Source organism: Arachis ipaensis, chromosome B7 (genome assembly GCF_059453495.1).
Source record: "Arachis ipaensis isolate K30076 ecotype BB chromosome B7, ASM5945349v1, whole genome shotgun sequence".
Lineage (NCBI taxonomy): Eukaryota > Viridiplantae > Streptophyta > Magnoliopsida > Fabales > Fabaceae > Arachis > Arachis ipaensis.
In genome coordinates, this window is record NC_142442.1 from 125,538,976 (window position 1) to 125,561,371 (window position 22,396).

At 37.1% G+C, this 22,396-nt stretch overlaps 1 protein-coding gene and 1 non-coding gene across 2 annotated transcripts; one reads left to right on the plus strand and one right to left on the minus strand.

Annotated features, from left to right (window-relative positions):
- Nucleotides 1–1,564: 1,564 nt before the first annotated feature.
- On the plus strand, nucleotides 1,565–2,125 carry LOC148554032 (uncharacterized). Its single transcript, XM_088494953.1, has one exon. It carries the CDS (start codon nucleotides 1,565–1,567, stop codon nucleotides 2,123–2,125), a length of 561 nt encoding a protein of 186 aa, XP_088351079.1.
- A 12,435-nt stretch (nucleotides 2,126–14,560) lies between these two features.
- Nucleotides 14,561–14,664, minus strand: LOC148554033 (small nucleolar RNA R71). The gene has a single exon (XR_015893777.1). It is a non-coding gene; the product is annotated as a small nucleolar RNA R71 (small nucleolar RNA).
- Nucleotides 14,665–22,396: the final 7,732 nt, after the last annotated feature.

A 22,396-nucleotide genomic window follows, 5' to 3' on the forward strand; every position in this document is an offset into this window, starting at 1 on the left:
TTTTCTTTAATTACTTGCAAATCAATACTATATGAAAAGATAAAGTATAACAACGAAAGCAAATATAAAAATAAAAGTAATAAATGAAAATATAATTTTATAAAATTCTAATATAAAAAATTTATGTCTTTTATAAAAATAAATAAATTTAAATTTTTAAAATAATAAACTATATTTCATTTTGTATTACATTTTAGTAAAATATATAATTATATGAAATTATATATAAATTATTAAGTAAATATTTTGTAAAATATTTTTAATATAAAAACTTTAAATTTAATATTAATTTATATATTATTTAATCAATCTCTAAATAATAATCTATCTAACCTTCTAACACACCAAACTTAGTAACCAACTAACTAACTTAACCACTCCTTCTAAGACTCTAACTAGTTAGCTATCTATCAGATAGAACATTGCCATCCAATAAATATTTATGTCTACCAAAAATAAATCACGTCGTTTTTAATTTCCTTGAAATGGCTGGGTTAAATATACGTCGAAGATTATTCTTTTCATGATCTTAAAAAAAAAAATTAAGTTCTAGACTTTGTATGTAGACTCCTAATGTTGGGTTTTAGATTTGAATTTAAGCATTAGCTTCTGGATGATTTATGTTTTTTAGAAAAATATTTAGTTTTGGTATTGGTTTTTTATCATATATTTTTAGGTTGGATAATCATTTATATTAAAGACTAATAAAAAAAAAAAGATTGGATTGACGCTTACATATTATTATTTCATAACTTAACTATTTTTAATAACAAACACTCAAGAATTAACAAAATTTATTATATTTTATTAGTATTTTATTTAATTTAATAATTTAATATTATATTTTTAATTTATATTTTTAAATATTAATAATTAATTATTGATAAAAATAATAAATTTTATTAATTTTTTAATATTCTTTATTCGTAATTAGTTCAACTTTTTCTCAAAGTGGATTCCGTAATTATTCAAAAAGATAAGTGCATACTATTGTGTATATGCATTTGGAAAATAATTATTAGATGCGCGTGCGTCATGTGTTGCAGCTAATCTATACTATATTTTTTTTTGGGTGTTTGCTTCGTCGGGTACGATGATTAATTAATATGTATTGATACGATATAAATTTAAACGAATAAAAAAAATCACATAAATTATATTATCTTGATTAATATTTAATTTTTATTTTTAAAAAAATATTATATCACCATATTTATTAAAATATTCTTATAAATAATTATAAAAAGATAAATAACAACGGTCAACATAAGTTATATATAGAAATGTCAATTAGAAGGTTTGGTTATTTATGTATATAATAATTTGTCATATATATTTTTGGTAGGAATAAATTAGGATAATAAATTAAGCGGTTATATTAGGAAAATATTTGTTGTGATTTGTTGATTAGAATATATATATATATATATATATATATATATATATATATATATATATATGTGAAAGTTTGTATCAAAGAGAAAAGAAGCCGATTACCATTATTTATTATGGCATCAGAGCCTAACTTGAGAAACACATAAAATAGAGGACGACCTGAGAAACTATGGCGGCAGAGTTAGAGAAGACCATCGTCGGAGACAAACCACACTCCTCAGGAGGAGACGAGAAGAAGACTCACTCACCGTACGACCTCAACGCGAGTGATAACCCAGAAAACATAATCACGCAGGTGCAATTGCGTGGGGAAAATTATGACGAATGGGCGAGGGCTGTGAAGATTTCTCTTCGAGTTCGGAGAAAGTGGGAATTCATTGACGGGACTCACACAGAACCAGGAAAGGATGCACCTGAACTTGAAGATTGGTGGACGGTCCAATCCATGATTGTTTTGTGGATTTTGAATACGATCGAGCCAAGCTTGCAGACTACCGTGGCTTATGCAGAGAATGCGAAGACGCTGTGGGAGGACATCAAAGAACGCTTCTCTGTTGTGAATGGACCTCGAATACAGCAGTTGAAAGCAGATTTGACAAGGTGTAAGCAAGAAGGTGCGTTCATGGCTGCGTACTATGGAAAGTTGAAAATACTTTGGGATGAACTTACAAATTGTGACCAGATTCCCAAATGCACCTATGGTGCGTGCAAGTGTTCAATTGGCTCTTAACTTGAGAAGCGGAGGGAAGAAGAAAAGGTTCACCAACTCCTCATGGGCCTTGATGATGTCAGCTATGCTACTGTGAGGTCGAGTATCCTTGCAACCGATCCCTTACATTCGCTTAATCGTGTGTACGCGATGTTAATTCAAGAGGAAAGGGTAAAGACAATCACCAAGTCGGCAGATGAAAGGGGACTGGTTGTGGGACTTGCGGCGCATGTCGGCAACAATGCTAGAAGGGAAGGTGAACATGGAGAAAAGGTCGTGACGTGTTTCAAGTGCGGCAAAAATGGGCATGATGTGAAAGAGTGTTTTCAAATAGTGGGTTACCTAGAATGGTGGGGTGACCGGCCAAGGCACGAAGGAAGAGGCACTGGCAGAGAATCAGGAAGACAAGGAATGCGCAACCGAGGGGCTCAAACGCGTGCTAATGTGGCGTGCACTGGAGGAAGTGGAAGTCGTGTGAATAACCTAGAAGAAAAGAATCTTGACATGACATGTTTAACTAGTGAGCAATGGAAGGTATTGGTTGATATGATCAGCAAACAAAAATCAGCTGAATCTGAGAAAATGACTGGTAAGAGAATTTGGGATTTGTGGATCATCGATAGTGGTGCTTCTAACCACATGACAGGTACCTTAAAAAATTTGTGTGAAAAAAGGACCATTCCAAGATGTCCAGTGGGGTTGCTTGATGGTGAGCAAGTGCTTGCTTGCAAACAAGGAACTGTGGTTCTTGACGAAGGACTTCAGTTGAAAAATATCCTTTATGTACTAAAATTAAAATGCAACTTGCTTTCTGTTTCACAATTGACTGATGAAGAAAACTGTGTTGTACAATTCACTGACAAACTGTGTATTATGCAGGACCGCACTTCGAGGAAGATGATTAAAGCGGGTGAACGGAAGGATGGGCTCTATTGGTATTGTGGTGTGCACAAGGCTCAAGCAAGTCATGTCAAAGCTGAAAATAAATTGACTCTGTGGCATAAGAGATTGGGACATCCATCATTTAAAATTGTGCAAATGATCCCCAATGTGAGTGACAAATGTACTAGCGAAGAGGTGAATAAAATTTGTGAAATTTGTGAAAAATCCAAACAAACAAGAAATAAGTTTTCATTAAGTGATAGTCATGCTTCGAGTATTTTTTATTTGATTCATTGTGACTTGTGGGGGCCTTATAAAACTCCGTCGTCATGTGGAGCCTCATATTTCTTAACCATTGTGGATGATTGCTCACGAGCCGTTTGAATATATTTGTTAAAAGAAAAGACGGAAGTGTCTGTTACATTGAAAAATTTCTTTGTTTTGGTTGAAAAACAATACAATAAATGCGTCAAAATGGTGCGATCCGATAATGGAACAGAGTTCATGTGTTTAAAGTAGTACTTTATGCAACAAGGAGTGATTCATCAAACTTCGTGTGTCGGAACTCCACGAGAAAATGGAAGAGTAGAGCGTAAGCACGGGAATATTCTAAATGTTGCCGGTGATAAACCCTCTTTGTAGGGTTTATCTTGTGCTTGATTTTAGGGGGTTTTATGACCTTTTACCCACATTTATTCAATAAAATAGCATGGTTTCATGATTGTCTCTCAATTTGTGCTTAAGTGTGAAAACATGCTTTCTAGGTCTTTAATTAGCTAAATTTAATTCACCTTTGATTCCACTAGATGCCTTGATTTGTTTGTTAAGTGATTTCAGGTTGAAAAGGCTAGGAATGAATCAAAGGAGTGAAAAGGAAAGCATGCAAAGTGGAGAACACATGAAAAAGCCAAAGATTTGGATATCTTCATCCACGCGCACGCGCACAGTACGCGCATGCGTGGATCGCGAAAACCTCAAGGGACGCACACGCGCACTGTACGCGTACGCGCCGGTGGGCGCACGTGGTTTTTTAATAGAAAACGTGCCCAGCAATTTCTGAGAGCTGTGGGGCCCAATTTGCAACCAACTTTGGCGCCAAGATGCATTTAAAGGACCAAGGATTGAAGGGAATAAACACTTAACATCTTTTACAGTCATGATGATTAGTTGAGAGTAGTTTCTAGAGAGAGAGAAGCTCTCTCTTCTCTCTAGAATTAGGATTAGGTTTAGGTTTAGTTCTTAGATCTAGATTTCAATTAATGCTTTCTTCTACTTTTGCTTCTCAATTCTTTGTTGTTGCAATCATTACTCTTTTATTCTTTTGTTGTAATTCTCTTTGTGTTGTTCCTATACTTTGTTGTAGATCTACATTTATTCTTCAATGCAATTGGTAAGTTCTTTGTTATTTTATAATTGTTTTCCTTTTTCTATTGTTGATCTCTTGTTATTCTAGTTAGATCTCTCTCTAATTCTTGCACTTCATGTTGTTTACTTTTATTGCCTTTTATATGTTTGATGAAATGCTTCTTCTAGTTATTAGTTAGATTTGGTTCCTCTTGGCTTTGGTAGAGTAATTAGTAACGCTTGAGTTATCTAATTCCTTTGTTGATTGATAATTAGAAGTTGCTAATTGATTTGTATACCACTAAAGCTAGTCTTTCCCTTGGGAGTTGGCTAGGACTTGTGGAATCAAGTTGATTCATCCACTTAACTTTCCTCCATGGTTAGAGGTTAACCAAGTGGTAGCAATGGACAATTTGTGGTCACAATTGAGGAGGATAACTAGGATGGGACTTATAGTTCTCATATCTTGCCAAGAGCTTTATTAGTTGTAGTGTACTTTCTTGCCATTTATCTTTCTCGTTTCTTATAAAAAAAAACCCCAAACATAACTCATAACCAATAATAAGAACACTTTGTTGCAATTTCTAGGGAGACGACCTGAGGTTCTAATACTTCAGTTTATAAATTTAGGGGTTTGTTTTAGTGACAAACAATCTTTTGTATGAAAGGATTGATGTTGGTTTAGAAACTATACTTGCAACGAAGATTCATTTGTGAATTCTAAATCGTTAAAAATCCAATCATCAAAATGGCACCGTTGCCGGGGAGTTGCAATGGTGTTATGTTATTGGTTATTGTATATATGTGAATATTGTGAATATCTTGATTTTTGGATTGCTTGTTAGTTTTTGCTAATTTTAGGACTTTGTTTCATTATTTCTTGATAGCTTTTGTTTCTTATTTTCACTTTTCACTATGAATTCTCACTTTGGCTATGAGTTTGGTTCTCACTATGTTGTAGGTAATTGGAGCTACAATGAGAATGTGTATCAAGGATGGGATAATCAAAGGTGAGAGGAGCCATATGCATCTGATTAATCTTCATGGCAACAACCTCCACCAATGCACTATGAACAAGAGTCATTCTATGATGCATATCAATCCAATGGCTATGGTGAATCCCCTTGTGACTTTCAAGAACCACCACCATATGCCTATGAGCCACATCCTCAACATAACTCTCAACCATACTCACAAGCCCCTTCTTACCAACCACCTTCATATGACCCTAATCCATACCCACCATCCCAACAACCATATGAGCCAAATATTGAACCACCCTTCCAACATCAACACTTTCAAGAACCACTCCTTCCATATTATTACCAAGATGAACCACCTCCAATGTGTGAAAAATTTCAACCACAAGATGAATACTACTTTCCACAACAACCTCTGACATTGGGATTTTTGTCAGTAAAGAATGTCATAAAAACAGTCGCGTTGTAGATATAGTCTCTAAACCGACAAAAATCCCTTCGCACAAACGTTTTTGGTTGTTACAAGTAACAAACCCCTTTGAAATTGATAACTGAGTATTCGAACCTCGCGTCATCTTCTCAAGGAATTGCAGGGAAGTATGTTCTTATTATTGGTTATGAAGATTGTAAATTGGGGGTTTTGGAAGTAAGGAAGCAGTATGCTGAATGATAATAAAAACAAAATAAATAACTATAAAATAAACTCTTGGCAAGGTATGGAGAACTGGAGGTCCTATCCTAGTTATCCTTATCAATTGTGATGAGAATTGGATTCTTCCCCCACCTTATTAACCTCTAACTATAAAGGTAAGTTAAGTGGACAAATTAATTCCAATTTTCAATCAACAATGAGTTTGATAACTCAAGAGTTACCAATGTCTCAACTAAAGCCAAAAGAGAAAAATCCAAATTATTTATATAATAAAAAGGAGCAATCATAAGTCTGAAATACCTCAAGAAATATATTAAATAGAAAATCAATCTAAACATAGAGAGTCATAAACAAAATTGAGAAAAGCAATAAAAGAACATTGAACCTGGGATTGAGAGTCACTCCTAAAACTAAGAGAAATCCTAAATCCTAATCCTAAGAGAGAGGAGAGAACCTCTCTCTCTAAAAACTACATCTACTCCTAAAATTGTGAATTATTTGAGCCTCTAATCTGTATTTTCTGGGCCGCAAACTGGGTCAGAAATAGCCCAGAATTCGCTGGTTGCAAATTTTGCCACGCTGGATTTCCATCACTGCGACGCGGCCGCATGGATCACGCGGTCGCGTCGCCTAGCGTCAGGGGAACTATAGCATATTATATATCAAATCGAAGCCCCAGACGTTAGCTTTTCAACGCAACTAGAACCGCGTCGTTTGGATCTCTGTAGCTAAAGTTATAGCCGTTTGATTGCAGAGAGGTCAGGCTGGACAGCTTAGCAATTTCTCCAACTTCTTGCATTCCTTCCACTTTTGCATGCTTTCTTCCCATCCTCCAAGCCATTCCTGCCTTATAATATCTGAAAACACTTAACACACATATCAAGGCATCTAATGGTAATAAGAGAGGATTAATAATAAGCAAATATAAGATCAAAAAAGCATGTTTTCAATCAAAGCACATAATTAGGAAGGAAACATAAAACCATGCAAATAGTATGAATAAGTGGGTAAAGAGTTAATAAAAAACCACTCAATTGAGTACAAGATAAACCATAAAATAGTGGTTTATCAACCTCCCATGAAGAATACTCATGTCCATCGATCCAAGAGCCGTATGATCCCAATCATATTATCCAAGAGGAACAAGAGTCAAGGGATTGTCTCAAGGAAACATTGGATCAACTTCAAGCAACCATGGAGCGCGTTGTGCAACAAGTGGAAAAAGTGAAAAAATATTGAACCACCATAACTTTACCAAGAAGAACCACCTTCCTACTATGAATCCTTCCCCCAAATTGATGAACCCTTCCATCCACCCTAACCTCCAATGGATGACATCCTTGATGTTCTTGTTCAAGGACAAGAGGAGATGAAAAGGGATGTGCAACAATTCACGGCCGCCTTGGACGAGGTGGTAAGCCGGTTAGCATCCCAATGCTTAAATACTCAAGAAACTCCCATGGCCACATATGGAGAATCAAATGAAGAGCATAACATAAAGGAGAGATTGGTGGAGAATGAGAGAAGTTACTTTATATTGGAACAATTGGAGGAAGCTACAATTGTTGAAGAAGAGGAAGAGATGGTTGAAGACTTAGGAGATGCGGAACCTCCTTGGGAACATAAAGTTGAAGGAAATCCCTCCAAGAAGATTGAATTCGACGCTAAGGAAGAATGTGCACAACTTCCAAGGCATATTCCATATGAAGACTTGGATGGGATAGAGCAAGAATTGAGTCCCCTTGGTGATGAAGACCAAACATCAAAGCTTAGTGGTGAAGAATCCTTTGAGCATGAAGAACCTTCTCCCGTTGGATTTGAAAGCGTTATGGAAGTAAAATTTTCTCACCCTCCCATTTATGATTTGAGTAAGGGAAAGGGCTTAGATAGAATTGTTGAACAAAGGATTACATTTGAAGAATCTTGTGAATAGGTGGAAGTCCTTAGAAAAAGGAGGATGGAAATTGAATACGCTTTGTCAAGATCTTTGGAATCGCCTTTGCCTAGGTTGCCATCTACTCCTTCATTTGAGTGGGTGAAATTCATTTCTATTAGCTTTATTATCCCACTTGAATATGGTTTGCTTGAAACGGATGGCTGATACATGAATTTATACCGGTTCGGAATTCCACAAAATAATTCCGTTGTTAGTATAGTCCAAACTAATACTCAATTCTCAAATCAAATTAAATTTGGTTGTCACAAATAACAAACCCCAAATAAGAATTAACCGAAGTATTTAAACTCCGGGTCGTCTCACAAAGAATTGCAATGAAATGCTTTATTATTGGCTATGAAGGAATGTTTTGGGATTTTTGTAATAAGGAACAAGAAATGTAAAATAACAAGAGTTAATAAAAGAAATGAAAAGAACTCTTGGCTAGACATAGGTAATTGAGATCACCATCCTTGTCTACAAACCATATATTGATAATTATGAGGAACCAAGTTCATTAAGTTTACTTCTATACTTGAAGTATATCAAATGGCTTGATCAACATCAACCCATAAGTCCCAACCTATCTACTAATTAGAGTAGTAGTGGGTTAGTGTCAATGGATATCAAATTGACCACCAAGGGTTCTCAAATCACCAATTCAATGAGACCCAATGACTCAAGGTCACTCAATTTCCTTAGCCTAGGCCAAGAGTCAAGAAAACTACTAAAAAACTAGTGGAAGCATTTTAACAAATACCTAGAGTGCAAGAAAAGTAAACATCACCAAATGTAAAAATTAACAAGATCCATAACTATCATCAACAAGAAATCAACAATAACAATGGAGATAACATAAAAGAGACTTAGAAACATAAGATTGCATTCAAAGAAATCAAAATTCAACAATAGTTCATACACATAAAAGAGAGCAAAATGAGAAATTAACAAGTAAAACTAGGAGAACAAAGATGTAATAACAAGAAATTAGAAGGAAAAACTAAATCAAAACAAGAATTGAAAGAGAAAATTGAGAGAGATTAACCTAAACTACCCTAAATTCTAGAGAGAAGGGAGATATTCTCTCTCTAGAATTATACCCTAAAACATGATGAAAAATAAACTATGACTACTTGTTTCATTCTCCCTTCAATCCTTGGGTTCAATAGCATCAGAAATGAGTTGGATTGGACCCAAAATGAGCTAGAAATCGCCCCCAACGAGTTGCCCAAAGTGTACCCACGCTGCTCCATCGGTGCGCACGCATACAGTGTGCATGCGCATCCCTAGACATCAGGAAACTATGGCAAATTTTATATCATTTTGAAGCCCCGAATGTTAGCTTTCCAACTCAACTAGAACCGCCTCATTTGAACCTCTGTAGCTCAAGTTATGGTCGATTGAGTGCGAAGAGGTCAGGCTTGATAGCTTTACGGTTCCTTCATTTCTTCATGAGTTCTCCCACTTTGCATGCTTTTCTCCTCACTTCTTCCATTCAATACTTGCCTTATGAACCTAAAATCACTCAACAAACATGTCAAGGCATCGAATGGAATTAAAGTGAGTTAAATTTAGCTATTTTAAGGCCTAAAAAGCATGTTTTCATACTTAAGCACAAATCTAGGGAGAATTACAAAACCATGCTATTCCATTGAATACATGTGGGAAAAGGTGATAAAATCTCCCAAATTAAGTACAAGATAAACCACAAATTGGGGTTTATCAATGGCCAACTTAGGAAACTTTGTGGGATGAAGCGTAAGCGAAAAAGGTTTTGTGGTTGGCGTTGAAAATCAAGGCTCATTATGGTTGATGCATCAAACATGAGATATAAAGGTTGGAGTAGTGCTCAACTAGATGGGTCTAGGAGGATTGTTGGTCACTTTATTGAGAATTCACCCTACTTGCCACCCGGATGGATTAATGATGATCAATTCAAGGATGGGTGTGAAAACAAGATATGGGATCCGGGAATACATGAGGATCACCTTTGGGAGCTCATAGCTTGTGAGAAACTCCATCAAGACTTGAAGTTATTGACTTTGAAGAATGGAGCTTATTGGAGACTCAAGCATTGGTGGATGTTCAAGGATAGCTTTAAGCACAAGCCACCTTGATGAGGAGATCCCCATAAGTCCAACTTAAGGACAATAAACAAAAGTGCTAGGTGGGAGACACCCCACCATGGTAAATTCTTTTTATTTTTTTCTCTTTTGTACATACTAATAGAATTGGCTTAATTTCATGTTTTGTTGAGTTTGTTGAGTCTAATTGGTAGTTTAGTATGTTAAATAAGGTTTTATGGTGTTTTGGTAGCTGTTTGGAGGTTTGGAATACTTGGATTGGTGCAAAAACATAGAAAAATTTTGAAGAAATAGAGCACCATCCGCGCGTATGCACACTGCGCGCGTACGCATGCATCAAGCATTTTCGCCTACCCGCGCGCACTCGCCATGTACGCGTACGGGTGGATTGAGAAATTCCACCTCGAGCCAAAAACCTGAGAGTTGTACGAACGTTGCACTAGCATTGTGCCTTTCGCACAAACCTACTTGCGCGTATGATGAGCGGATAATTTATACCCTTTTTGGCATTGTTTTTACATAGTTTTTAGTATGTTTTAGTTAATTTTTATTATATTTTTATTAGTTTTTATGAAAAAATCACATTTATGGACTTTACTATGATTTTGTGTATTTTTCTGTGATTTCAGGTATTTTCTGGCTGAAATTGAGGGACCTGAGCAAAAATCTGATTCAGAGGCTGAAAAAGGACTGCAGATGCTGTTGGATTCTGACCTCCCTGCACTCGAAGTAAATTTTCTGGAGCTAAAAAAGCCCAATTGGCATGCTCTCAATTGCGTTGGAAAGTAGACATCCTGGGCTTTCCAGCAATATATAATAGTTTATACTTTGTCTGAGATTTGATGGCTCAAACTGGCATTCAATGTCAGCCTAAAAATTCTGGCGTAAAACGCCCAAACTGGCACCAAAGCTGGTGTTTAACTCCAGGAACAGTCTAAGCATGAAAAAGCTTCAATGCTCAGCCCAAGCACACACCAAGTGGGCCCCAGAAGTGGATTTCTGCACTATCTGCACTTAGTTACTTATTTTCTGTAAACCCTAGTAGCTAGTCTAGTATAAAAACTACTTTTAGAAATTTATTTTACGTCTTCGACCATATTATTCTATCATAGACCATTGTACACATTTGGAGGCTAGCCTCACGGCCATGCCTAGACCTTTCACTTATGTATTTTCTATGGTGGAGTTTCTACACCCCATAGATTAAGGTGTGGAGCTCTGCTGTTCTTCATGAATTAATGCAATTACTATTATTTTTCCTTCAATTCACGCCTACTTCTTCTCCAAGATATACTCTTGTTCTTAATTCAGTTAAGTCAGAATGAAGGGGTGACCCGTGACAATCACCCAATCTTCATTACTCGCTTAGCCAGGATCCGCGTGCCTGACAACCATAAAGCGGTCTACATGATGTTCAACGTAGTCATTAGACTACAGCCAGAGTATATTCTCTTGGGTCCCTGATCAATGATTCACATCGTCTCTCCTGACAACAGAGCATCTGAATCTGAGATTAAAACCTTCGTGGTATAAGCTAGAACCATTAGCAGCATTCCTGAGATCCGAAAAGTCTAAACCTTGTCTGTGGTATTCCGAGTAGGATCTGGGAAGGGATGACTGTGACGAGCTTCAAACCTGCGAATGTGGGGCGTAAGTGACAGTGCGCAAAAGGACAATGGTCCTATTCCGACGCTTGCGGGAACCGACAGATGATTAGCCGTGCGGTGACAGTGCATATGGATTTGTTTTCATCCGAGAGGATCATACAGCTTGCCATGGAAGGAGGTAACGCATGATTGGAAGAAGGCAATAGGAAAGCAGAGGTTCAGAAGCAACAAAGCATCTCTATACGCTTATCTGAAATTCCCACCAATGAATTACATAAGTATTTCTATCTTATTTTATATTTTATTTATATTTTAATTATCAAAACCTCATAACCATTTGAATCCGCCTGACTGAGATTTACAAGATGACCATAGCTTGCTTCAGACCGACAATCTCCGTGGGATCGACCCTTACTCACATAAGGTTTATTACTTTGACGACCTAGTGCATTTGCTAGTTAGTTACACGGAGTTGTGAAGAAGTGTTGAGATCACATTCGCGCGCACCAAGTTTTTAGCGCCGTTGCAAGGGATCACAATTTCGCGTACCAAGTTTTTGGTGCCGTTGCCGGGGATTGTTCGAGTTTGGACAACTGACAGTTCATCTTGTTGCTCAGCTTAGGTACTTTTATTTTATGTTTAAGCTTTTTAATTTTATTTTCGAAAAATTCAAAAAAAAATTATTCTATGTTCTTCATAATTTTTAAGAATGAATCCGAGAGTTTCATCATGATCTGTTGAAGCCTGGCTCGCTGTTAAGTCATGTCTAATTTTTTTGGACCGAGGCTTCCACTTATCATTACAGGAGCCTTTTGATTCCCATCAAATTGGCTGTTGTATGTCTGATTTGTATGCTGAAGCTTGGCTGGCCATTGGCCATGTCTAATCTTTTGGACCGAAGCTTTCATATAAAGCTTGGCTGGCTATTTAGCCATATCTAAAATTTTGGATCGAAGCTTTAGACTAACATTGCATGATTCCTGGAATTCTTATTAAAAATTTTGAATTTCTTTATCTTCTTTTTCCAATTTATTTTCGAAAAATCCAAAAAGAAAATAATAAAATCATAAAAACAAAAAATTTTATGTTTTTTGTTTGAGTCTAGTGTCAAATTTTAAGTTTGGTGTCAATTGCATCTTTTTAATCTCTCTTTAAATTTTCGAAAAATTCATGCATGTGTTCTTCATGATCTTCAAGTTGTTCTTGATGATTGTCTTTGTTTGATCTTGTGTTCTTCTTGTTTTGTGTCTTTTCTTGTTTTTCATATGCATCTTTGAATTCTTATTGTCTAAAGTTTTAAAAATTTTTAAGTTTGGTGTCTTGCATGTTTTTTTTTCTTAAAAAATTTTCAAAAATGTGTTCTTGGTGTTCATCTTGACATTCAAAGTGTTCATGCATGCATTTTTGTTTTGATCTTAAATTTTCATGTTTTGTGTCATTTTTATATTTTTCTCTTTCCTCATTAAAATTCAAAAAATCAAAAATAATATCTTTCCCTTATTCTTCTCATAAATTTCGAAAATTTTTAATTGATTTAGTCAAAAAGTTTTAAAATTTAGTTGTTTCTTATGAGTCAAGTCAAAATTTTCAATTTAAAAATCCTATCTTTTTCAAAAATTAAATCTTTTTCATTTTTCTGCTTAATATTTTTGAAAATTTTAAAATTGATTTTCAAAATTTTTTTCTTATTTTACTTCATATTTTCGAATTTATTACTAACATTTAATGTTTTGATTCAAAAATTTCAAGTTGTTACTTGCCTATTAAGAAAGGTTCAATTTTTAAATTCTAGAATCATATCTTTTAGTTTCTTGTTAGACAAGTAATCAACTTTAATTTCAAAAATAAAATCTTTTTAATTTCCAATTCAAATCTTTTTCAAAATATCTTTCAATCATATCTTTTTTTCAAACTTAATTTTAAAATCTTTTTCTAATTTCCTATCTTTTCAAAATTGATTTTCAAATCGTTTTCAATTAACTACTTGACTTTTTGTTTGAATTTAAAAAGTTTACTATTTCTTATCTCTTTCAAAACTACCTAACTACTTTTCTCTCTCTAATTTTCGAAACTCCTCACCACTTTTTCGAAATTCCTTTTTAATTAACTAATTATTTTAAATTTTAATTTATTTTTATTTCTTCTCTTAATTTTCGAATACTAACTAATATTTAAAATAAAAATAAAAATATTTTTATTTTATTTTAATTAATTTTCGAAAACTCTCTCTCTCTCTCTCTCTCATCTCTTTCTATTTATTTATTTAATCACTAACACTTTTCTTCTTAAAATTCGAACCTTCTCTCCCTCTCTGTGTTCGAATTTTTCTCTTCTCACTCTTCTACTCTTCTCTTCTTCTACTCACATAAAGGAATCTCTATACTGTGACATAGAGGATTCCTATTCTTTTCTATTCTCTTTTTTTTTTTATATGAGCAGGAGCAAGGATAAGAACATTCTTGTTGAAGCTGATCCGGAACCTGAAAGGACTCTAAAGAGGAAGCTAAGAGAAGCTAAAGCACAACACTCTGGAGAGGACCTAACATAAATTTTCGAAAAAGAAGAAGAGATGGCCGAACCCAATAACAATGGTGGAGATGTGAGGAAGATGCTTGGTGACTTTATTGCACCCTCTTCTGACTTCTGTGGAAGGAGCATCTCAATTCCTGTAATTGGAGCAAACAACTTTGAGCTTAAGCCTCAATTAGTTTCTCTAATACAGCAGAATTGCAAGTTTCATGGACTTCCATTGGAAGATCCTCATCAGTTCTTGGCTGAATTCTTGTAAATCTGTGACACTGTTAAGACCAATGGGGTTAATCCTGAGGTCTACAGACTTATGTTTTTCCCCTTTGCTGTAAGAGACAAAGCTAGGACATGGTTGGACTCACAACCTAAAGAAAGCCTGAACTCTTGGGAAAAGTTGGTCAATGCTTTCTTGGCCAAATTCTTTCCACCTCAAAAGTTGAGTAAGCTTAGAGTGGAAGTCCAAACCTTCAGACAGAAGGAAGGTGAATCCCTCTATGAAGCTTGGGAAAGATACAAGCAATTGATCAGAAGGTGTCCTTCTGACATGTTTTCAGAATGGAGCATCATATGTATATTCTATGATGGTCTGTCTGAATTGTCCAAGATGTCATTGGATCACTCTGCTGGAGGATCTCTTCATCTGAAGAAGACGCCTGCAGAAGCCTAGGAACTCATTGAAATGGTTGCAAATAACCAGTTCATATACACTTCTGAAAGGAATCCTGTGAATAATGGGACAACTCAGAAGAAAGGAATTCTTGAGATTGATACTCTGAATGCCATATTGGCTCAGAACAAAATATTGACTCAGCAAGTCAATATGATTTCTCAGAGTCTGTCTGGAATGCAAGCTGCATCAGGTAGTACTAAGGAAGCTTCCTCTGAAGAAGAAGCTTATGACCCTGAGAATCCTGGAATGGAAGAAGTAAATTACATGGGAGAATTCTATGGAAACACTTACAATCCTTCATGGAGGAATCATCTTAATCTCTCATGGAAGGATCAACAGAAGCCTAATAAAGGCTTCAATAATAATAATGGTGGGAGAAATAGGTTTGGCAATAGCAAACCTTTTCCATCATCTTCTCAGCAACAGACAGAGAATTCTAAGCAGAGCCTCTCTGACTTGGCAACCATAATCTCTAATCTATCTAAGACCACTCAAAGCTTCATGACTGAAGCAAGGTCCTCCATTAGAAATTTGGAGGCACAAGTGGGTCAGCTGAGTAAAAGAGTTACTGAACTCCCTCCTAGTACTCTCCCAAGCAATACAGAAGAGAATCCAAAGAGAGAGTGCAAGGCCATCAATATACCCCACACGGCCGAACCTATAAAGGAGGAAAAGGCAGTGAATTCCAGTGAGGAAGACCTCAATGGACGTCCACTAGCCTCCAAGGAGTTCCCTAATGAGGAACCAAAGGAATCTGAGGCTCATACAGAGACCTTAGAGATTCTACTGAACTTACTATTGCCATTCATGAACTCTGATGAATATTCTTCCTCAGAAGAGGATGAAGATATTATTGAGGAGCAAGTTGCTCAATATCTAGGAGCAATCATGAAGCTGAATTCCAAGTTATTTGGTAATAAGTCTTGGGAGGATGAACCTCCATTGCTCATCAATGAACTGAATGATCTGGTTCAAATGAATTTACCTCAGAAGAAACAGGATCCTGGAAAGTTCTTAATACCTTATACCATAGGCACCATGACCTTTGAGAAGGCTCTGTGTGACCTGGGGTCAGGGATAAACCTCATGCCCCTCTCTGTAATGGAGAAACTAGGGATCTTTGAGGTACAAGCTGCTAAAATCTCACTAGAGATGGCAGACAATTTAAGGAAACAGGCTTATGGACTTGTAGAGGATGTCTTAGTGAAGGTTGAAGGCTATTACATCCCTGCCGACTTCATAATCCTAGACACTGGGAAGGATGAAGATGATTCCATCATCCTTGGAAAACCCTTCCTAGCCACAGCAAGAGCTGTGATTAATGTGGACAGAGGAGAGTTAGTCCTGCAATTGAATGAGGACTACCTTGTGTTTAAGGCTTAAGGATCTTCTTCTGTAACCATAGAGAGGAAGCATGAAAATCTTCTCTCAATACAAAGTCAAACAGAGTCCCCACACTCAACTTCTAAGTTTGGTGTTGGGAGGCCATCATCAAGCTCTGAGTCTCTGTGAAGCTCTCTAAGAGCTCACTGTCAAGCTATTGACATTAAAGAAGCACTTATTGGGAGGAAACCCAATGCTATTTAATTATATTTATTTATTTTTCATTGCTATTTTATGTTTTCTTTAGGTTGATGATCATGTGAAGTCACAAAAATAACTGAAAAATAAAAAACAAAATGAAAAATAGCATAAAAAATAGCACACACTGGAGGACAAGCTTACTGGAGTTTAAACGCCAGTAAGGATAGCAGAATGGGCGTTTAACGCCCAGCCTGGCAGCATTCTGGGCGTTAAACGCCAGAATGGGCAGCACTCTGGGCGTTTAATGCCAGAAAAGGCTGTTTGGCATCTGGCTGGCGTTAAACGCCAGAAATGGGCATCTGGCTGGCATTTAATGCCAGAAACGGGCAGCAGAGTGGTGTTTAACGCCAGAAATGGGCAGCAGACTGGCGTTTAACGCCAGGAAAGGTAGCAGAGCTAGCGTTAAACGCCAGATTTGGTGCAGAATGGACGTTTGAATGCCAGAATGGTGCAGGGACTTAAATTCCTTGACACCTCAGGATCTGTGGATCCCACAGGATCCCCACCTACCCCACTTCTTCTCTCTCCTTCACACATTTCCATAACACTCTTCCCCATACACCCTTGACTAATCACCTCAACACCTCTTCCCCAAACACCATTCACCTATCAAATCTTACCCTCTTCTCCATACTCTCTTCACCACTCACATCCATCCATCATAAAACCCCACCTACCTCACCATTCAAATTCAAACCATTTCCCTCCTAAACCCCCCCTTCTTGACCGAACCCCCCTCTCTCCTATCCTATAAATACCCCTCCTCACTACCTCCAAATTTACACAACATACACACTACTACCCCCTTGGCCGAAACCTTCACTACCCTCCATCTCCTCCATTTCTTCTTCTTCTACTCCTTTCTGTTCTTCTTTTGCTCGAGGACGAGCAACAATTATAAGATTGGTGTGGGAAAAGCTAAAGCTTTTTATTTTACATAACCACTAATGGCACCTAAGGCCGGAGAAACCTCTAGAAAGAGGAAAGGGAAGGCAATTGCTTCCACCTCCGAGTCATGGGAGATGGAGAGATTCATCTCAAAGGTCCATCAAGACCACTTCTATGAAGTTGTGGCCAAGAAAAAGGTGATCCCCGAGATCCCCTTCAAGCTCAAAAAGAGTGAATATCCGAAGATCCGACATGAGATTCGAAGAAGAGGTTGGAAAATTCTCACCAACCCCATTCAACAAGTCGGGATCTTAATGGTTCAAGATTTCTATGCTAATGCATGGATCACTAAGAACCATGACCAAAGTGTGAACCTGAACCCAAAGAATTGGCTCATAATGGTTCGGGGAAATTACTTGGATTTCAGTCCGAAAAATGTGAGGTTGGCATTCAACTTGCCTATGATGCAAGGAGATCCTCACCTTTTCACTAGAAGGGTCAACTTTGATCAAAGGTTGGATCAAGTCCTTAGGGAATTTGTGTGGAAGGCGCTCAATGAAAGAGAGACTCAAGAGGCAAGCCGGTTCAACTAAGAAGGCTTGACCTCAAACCCGTGGCTAGAGGATGGTTGGAGTTCATCCAATGCTCTATCATTCCTACTAGCAACCGGTCTGAAGTTACAATAGACCGGGCCATCATGATCCATAGTATCATGATTAGAGAGGAAGTAGAAGTTCATGAGATCATATCCCTAGAACTCTACAAGGTGGCGGACAAGCCCTCCACTTTGGCAAGGTTAGCCTTCTCTCATCTCATTTGTCACCTATGCAATTCAGCTGGAATTGTCATAGAGGAAGACATCCTCATTGATGAGGACAATCCCATCACTAAGAAGAGGATGGAGCAAACAAGAGAGCCCACTCATGGACCTCAACAAGAGCATGAGGAAATTCCTCATCATGAAATCTCTGAGATGCCTCAAGGGATGCACTTTCTTCCACAAAACTATTGGGAGAAAATTAACACCTCCTTAGGAGAACTGAGTTCCAACATGGGACAACTAAGGATGGAGCACCAAGAGCATTCCATCCTCCTCCATGAAATTAGAGAAGACCAAAGAGCCATGAGGGAGGAGCAACAAAGACAAGGAAGAGACATAGAGGAGCTCAAGCACTCCATAAGATCTTCAAGAGGAAGAACTAGCCGCCATCACTAAGGTGGACCCGTTCTTTAATTTCCTTGTTTTTTATTTTTTCTATTTTTCAAAAATTATGCTTTATGTTTTGTCTATGTTTGTGTCTTTATTACATGATCATTAGTGTCTAGTGTCTATGTCTTAAAGCTATGAATGTCCTATGAATCCTTCACCCTTTTTAAATGAAAAATATTTTTAATTGCAAAAGAACTAGAAATGCATGATTTTGAATTCTATCTTGAAATTAGTTAAATTATTTTGATGTGGTGGCAATACCTTTTGTTTTCTGAATGAATGCTTGAACAATGCATATTTTTGAATTTGTTGTTTATGAATGTTAAAATTGTTGGCTCTTGAAAGAATAATGAAAATGGAGAAATGTTATTGATAATCTAAAAAATCATAAAATTGATTCTTGAAGTAAGAAAAAGCAGTGAATACAAAGCTTGCGAAAAAAATATATAATAATAAACGAAAAAAAATAAGAAAGAAAAAGAAAAAGCAAGAAGAAAAAGCCAGTAACCCTTTAAACTAAAAGGTAAGGGTAGAAAAAGGATCCAAGACTTTGAGCATCAGAGGATAGGAGGGCCCACAGGAATAAAATCCTGGCCTAAGCGGTTAAACCAAGCTGTCCCTAACCATGTGCTTGTGGCATGAAGGTGTCAAGTGAAAAGCTTGAGACTGAGCGGTTAAAGTCGTGGTCCAAAGCAAAAAAAGAGTGTGCTTAAGAGCTCTGGACACCTCTAACTGGGGACTCTAACAAAGCTGAGTCACAATCTGAAAAGGTTCACCCAGTTATGTGTCTGTGACATTTATGTATCAGGTGGTAATACTGGAAAACAAAATGCTTAGGGTCACGGCCAAGACTCATAAAGTAGCTGTGTTCAAGGATCAACATACTGAACTAGGAGAATCAATAACACTATCTGAATTCTGAGTTCCTATAGATGCCAATCATTCTTGAACTTCAAAGGATAAAGTGAGATGCCAAAACTGTTCAGAAGCAAAAAGGCTACAAGTCCCGCTCATCTAATTGAAACTAATTTTCATTGATAAATTTAGAATTTATTGTATATTCTCTTATTTTTATCCTATTTTATTTTCAGTTGCTTGGGAACAAGCAACAATTTAAGTTTGGTGTTGTGATGAGTGGATAATTTATACCCTTTTTGGCATTGTTTTTACATAGTTTTTTGTATGTTTTAGTTAATTTTTATTATATTTTTATTAGTTTTTATGCAAAAATTACATTTCTAGACTTTACTATGATTTTGTGTGTTTTTCTGTGATTTAAGGTATTTTTTGGCTGAAATTGAGGGACCTGAGCAAAAATTTGATTCAGAGGTTGAAAAAGGACTACAGATGTTGTTGGATTCTGACCTCCCTGCACTCGAAGTGGATTTTGTGGAGCTACAAAAGCCCAATTGGTGCACTCTAAATTTCGTTGGAAAGTAGACATTCTGGCTTTCCAAAAACATATAATAGTCCATACTTTGCTCGAGATTTGATGGCCCAAACTGGCGTTCAAAGTCAGCCTAAAAATTATGGTGTAAAACGCCCAAATTGGCACCAGAATTGGAGTTAAACGCCCAAAATGGCACCAAAGCTGGCGTTTAACTCCAGGAACAGCCTAAACACGAAAAAGCTTCAATGCTCAGCCCAAGCACACACCAAGTGGGCCCCGAAAGTGGATTTCTGCACTATCTGCACTTAGTTACTTATTTTCTGTAAATCCTAGTAACTAGTCTAGTATAAAAACTACTTTTAGAAATTTATTTTACGTCTTCGACCATATTATTCTATCATAGACTATTGTACACATTTGGAGGCTGGCCTCACGGCCACGCCTAGACCTTTCACTTATGTATTTTCTACGGTGGAGTTTCTACACCCCATAGATTAAGGTGTGGAGCTCTGCTGTTCTTCATGAATTAATGCAATTACTATTATTTTTCCTTCAATTCACACCTACTTCTTCTCCAAGATATACTCTTATTCTTAATTTAGTTAAGTCAGAATGAAGGGGTGACCCGTGACAATCACCCAATCTTTATTACTCGCTTAGCCAAGATCCGCGTGCCTGACAACCACAAAGCGGTCTACATGATGTTCAACGTAGTCATTGAACGACAGCCAGAGTATATTCTTTGGGTCCCTGATCAATGATTCACATCATCTCTCCTGACAACAGAGTATCTGAATATGAGATTAAAACCTTCGTGGTATAGGCTAGAACCATTGGAAGCATTCCTGAGATCTGAAAAGTCTAAACCTTGTCTGTGGTATTCCGAGTAGGATCTGGGAAGGGATGACTGTGACGAGCTTCAAACCTACAAATGTGGGGCGCAAGTGACAGTGCGCAAAAGGACAATGGTCCTATTCCGACGCTTGCGGGAACCGACAGATGATTAGCCGTGCGGTGACAGTGCATATGGATTTGTTTTCATCCGAGAGGATCATACAGCTTGCCATGGAAGGAGGTAACGCATGATTGGAAGAAGGCAATAGGAAAGCAGAGGTTCAGAAGCAACAAAGCATCTTTATACGCTTATCTGAAATTCCCACAAATGAATTACATAAGTATTTCTATCTTATTTTATATTTTATTTATATTTTAATTATCAAAACCTCATAACCATTTGAATCCGCCTGACTGAGATTTACAAGATGACCATAGCTTGCTTCAGACCGACAATCTCCGTGGGATCGACCCTTACTCACGTAAGGTTTATTACTTGGACGACCCAGTGCACCTGCTGGTTAGTTACACGGAGTTGTGAAGAAGTGTTGAGATCACATTCGCGCGCACCAAGTTTTTATCACCGTTGCAAGGTATCACAATTTGGCGTACCAGCATACGCGCACATGACGCGTACGCACCACTCTCGAAATAAGCCATGCGCGCGCGCGCCATGCGCGCGTATGCGCGGATGTCCTTCCTTCAACAGATCTCTTTTCTTCTCCTCTTTCCATTTCTTTCCTTCTCCTTTCTTCTTCCCTTCTTCTACCCCTCATCCAACACTCCCAAACACCATTGATAACCATTTATTTTAGTTAACTAATTAGTTAGTTAGTTGATTAGTTAATTTTAGTTAGTTTTCGTTTCATTTTCTCTTTTTCATTGTAAGTGTTGGATTGTTATTCTTGTTTACCATTAATTGCTGTTGAGTATTAAAAGGGATGTTATCTTAACGTCATTATGTTTATAATCTTTGTTGGATTTTATTGTTGAGGTTATATTTTGCTACTTGGTTTTGAGTTTTTCATGCTTACCTTTTAAGAATACCAAGTGATGAGAATTGCCTTCGAGCTTGTAACTCTTCTTGAATTGCATAATTTGGCCAACATGTAATTTTAATCCTTTTCCTCGATTAGGCAATCTCTTGATGGATGTTGTGCATTTACTTCAATGCATTGTATTCCATGATCATATGCATCCATACGCTTTTAGCTTGAGTGCTCTCATGCTTCCTTAATGCTTGTTTTACCTTACAAGCTTACTTAAAGCATCGCAAGCATGCTAGATTGAGTAAAGTGCATGCTTCTTTAGTGACATAGCTTTTATGCTAATGTGTGTTCTAAACTGCGTGCAATTTAGAATTCACACACTTATTTGTCATTAATGTCACACTAATTCACTCACTCAATCCTAGTTATTAGTACCTCATTCCAACAATGTATGCTTTCTTGCTTTTGTTTTCTCATCTTATGGTGTTATATTTTTGTTTTTCATGATTGATGCACCACAAGCAAAAACGGAAGCAAGACAAAGAACACGCAGCAACCGGTTTGACCTACTAGCTGAAGGTACAACTCGGAAAGTCGCCATACCCCCTTGCTCATCTTTGAGTGCACCGAGGATGGTGCAAACTTTTAAGTGTGGGAAGGTCGTCCGACCGGTCGGCGATTTTGGGTGACAAGTTTCTAATCTCAACACTTTT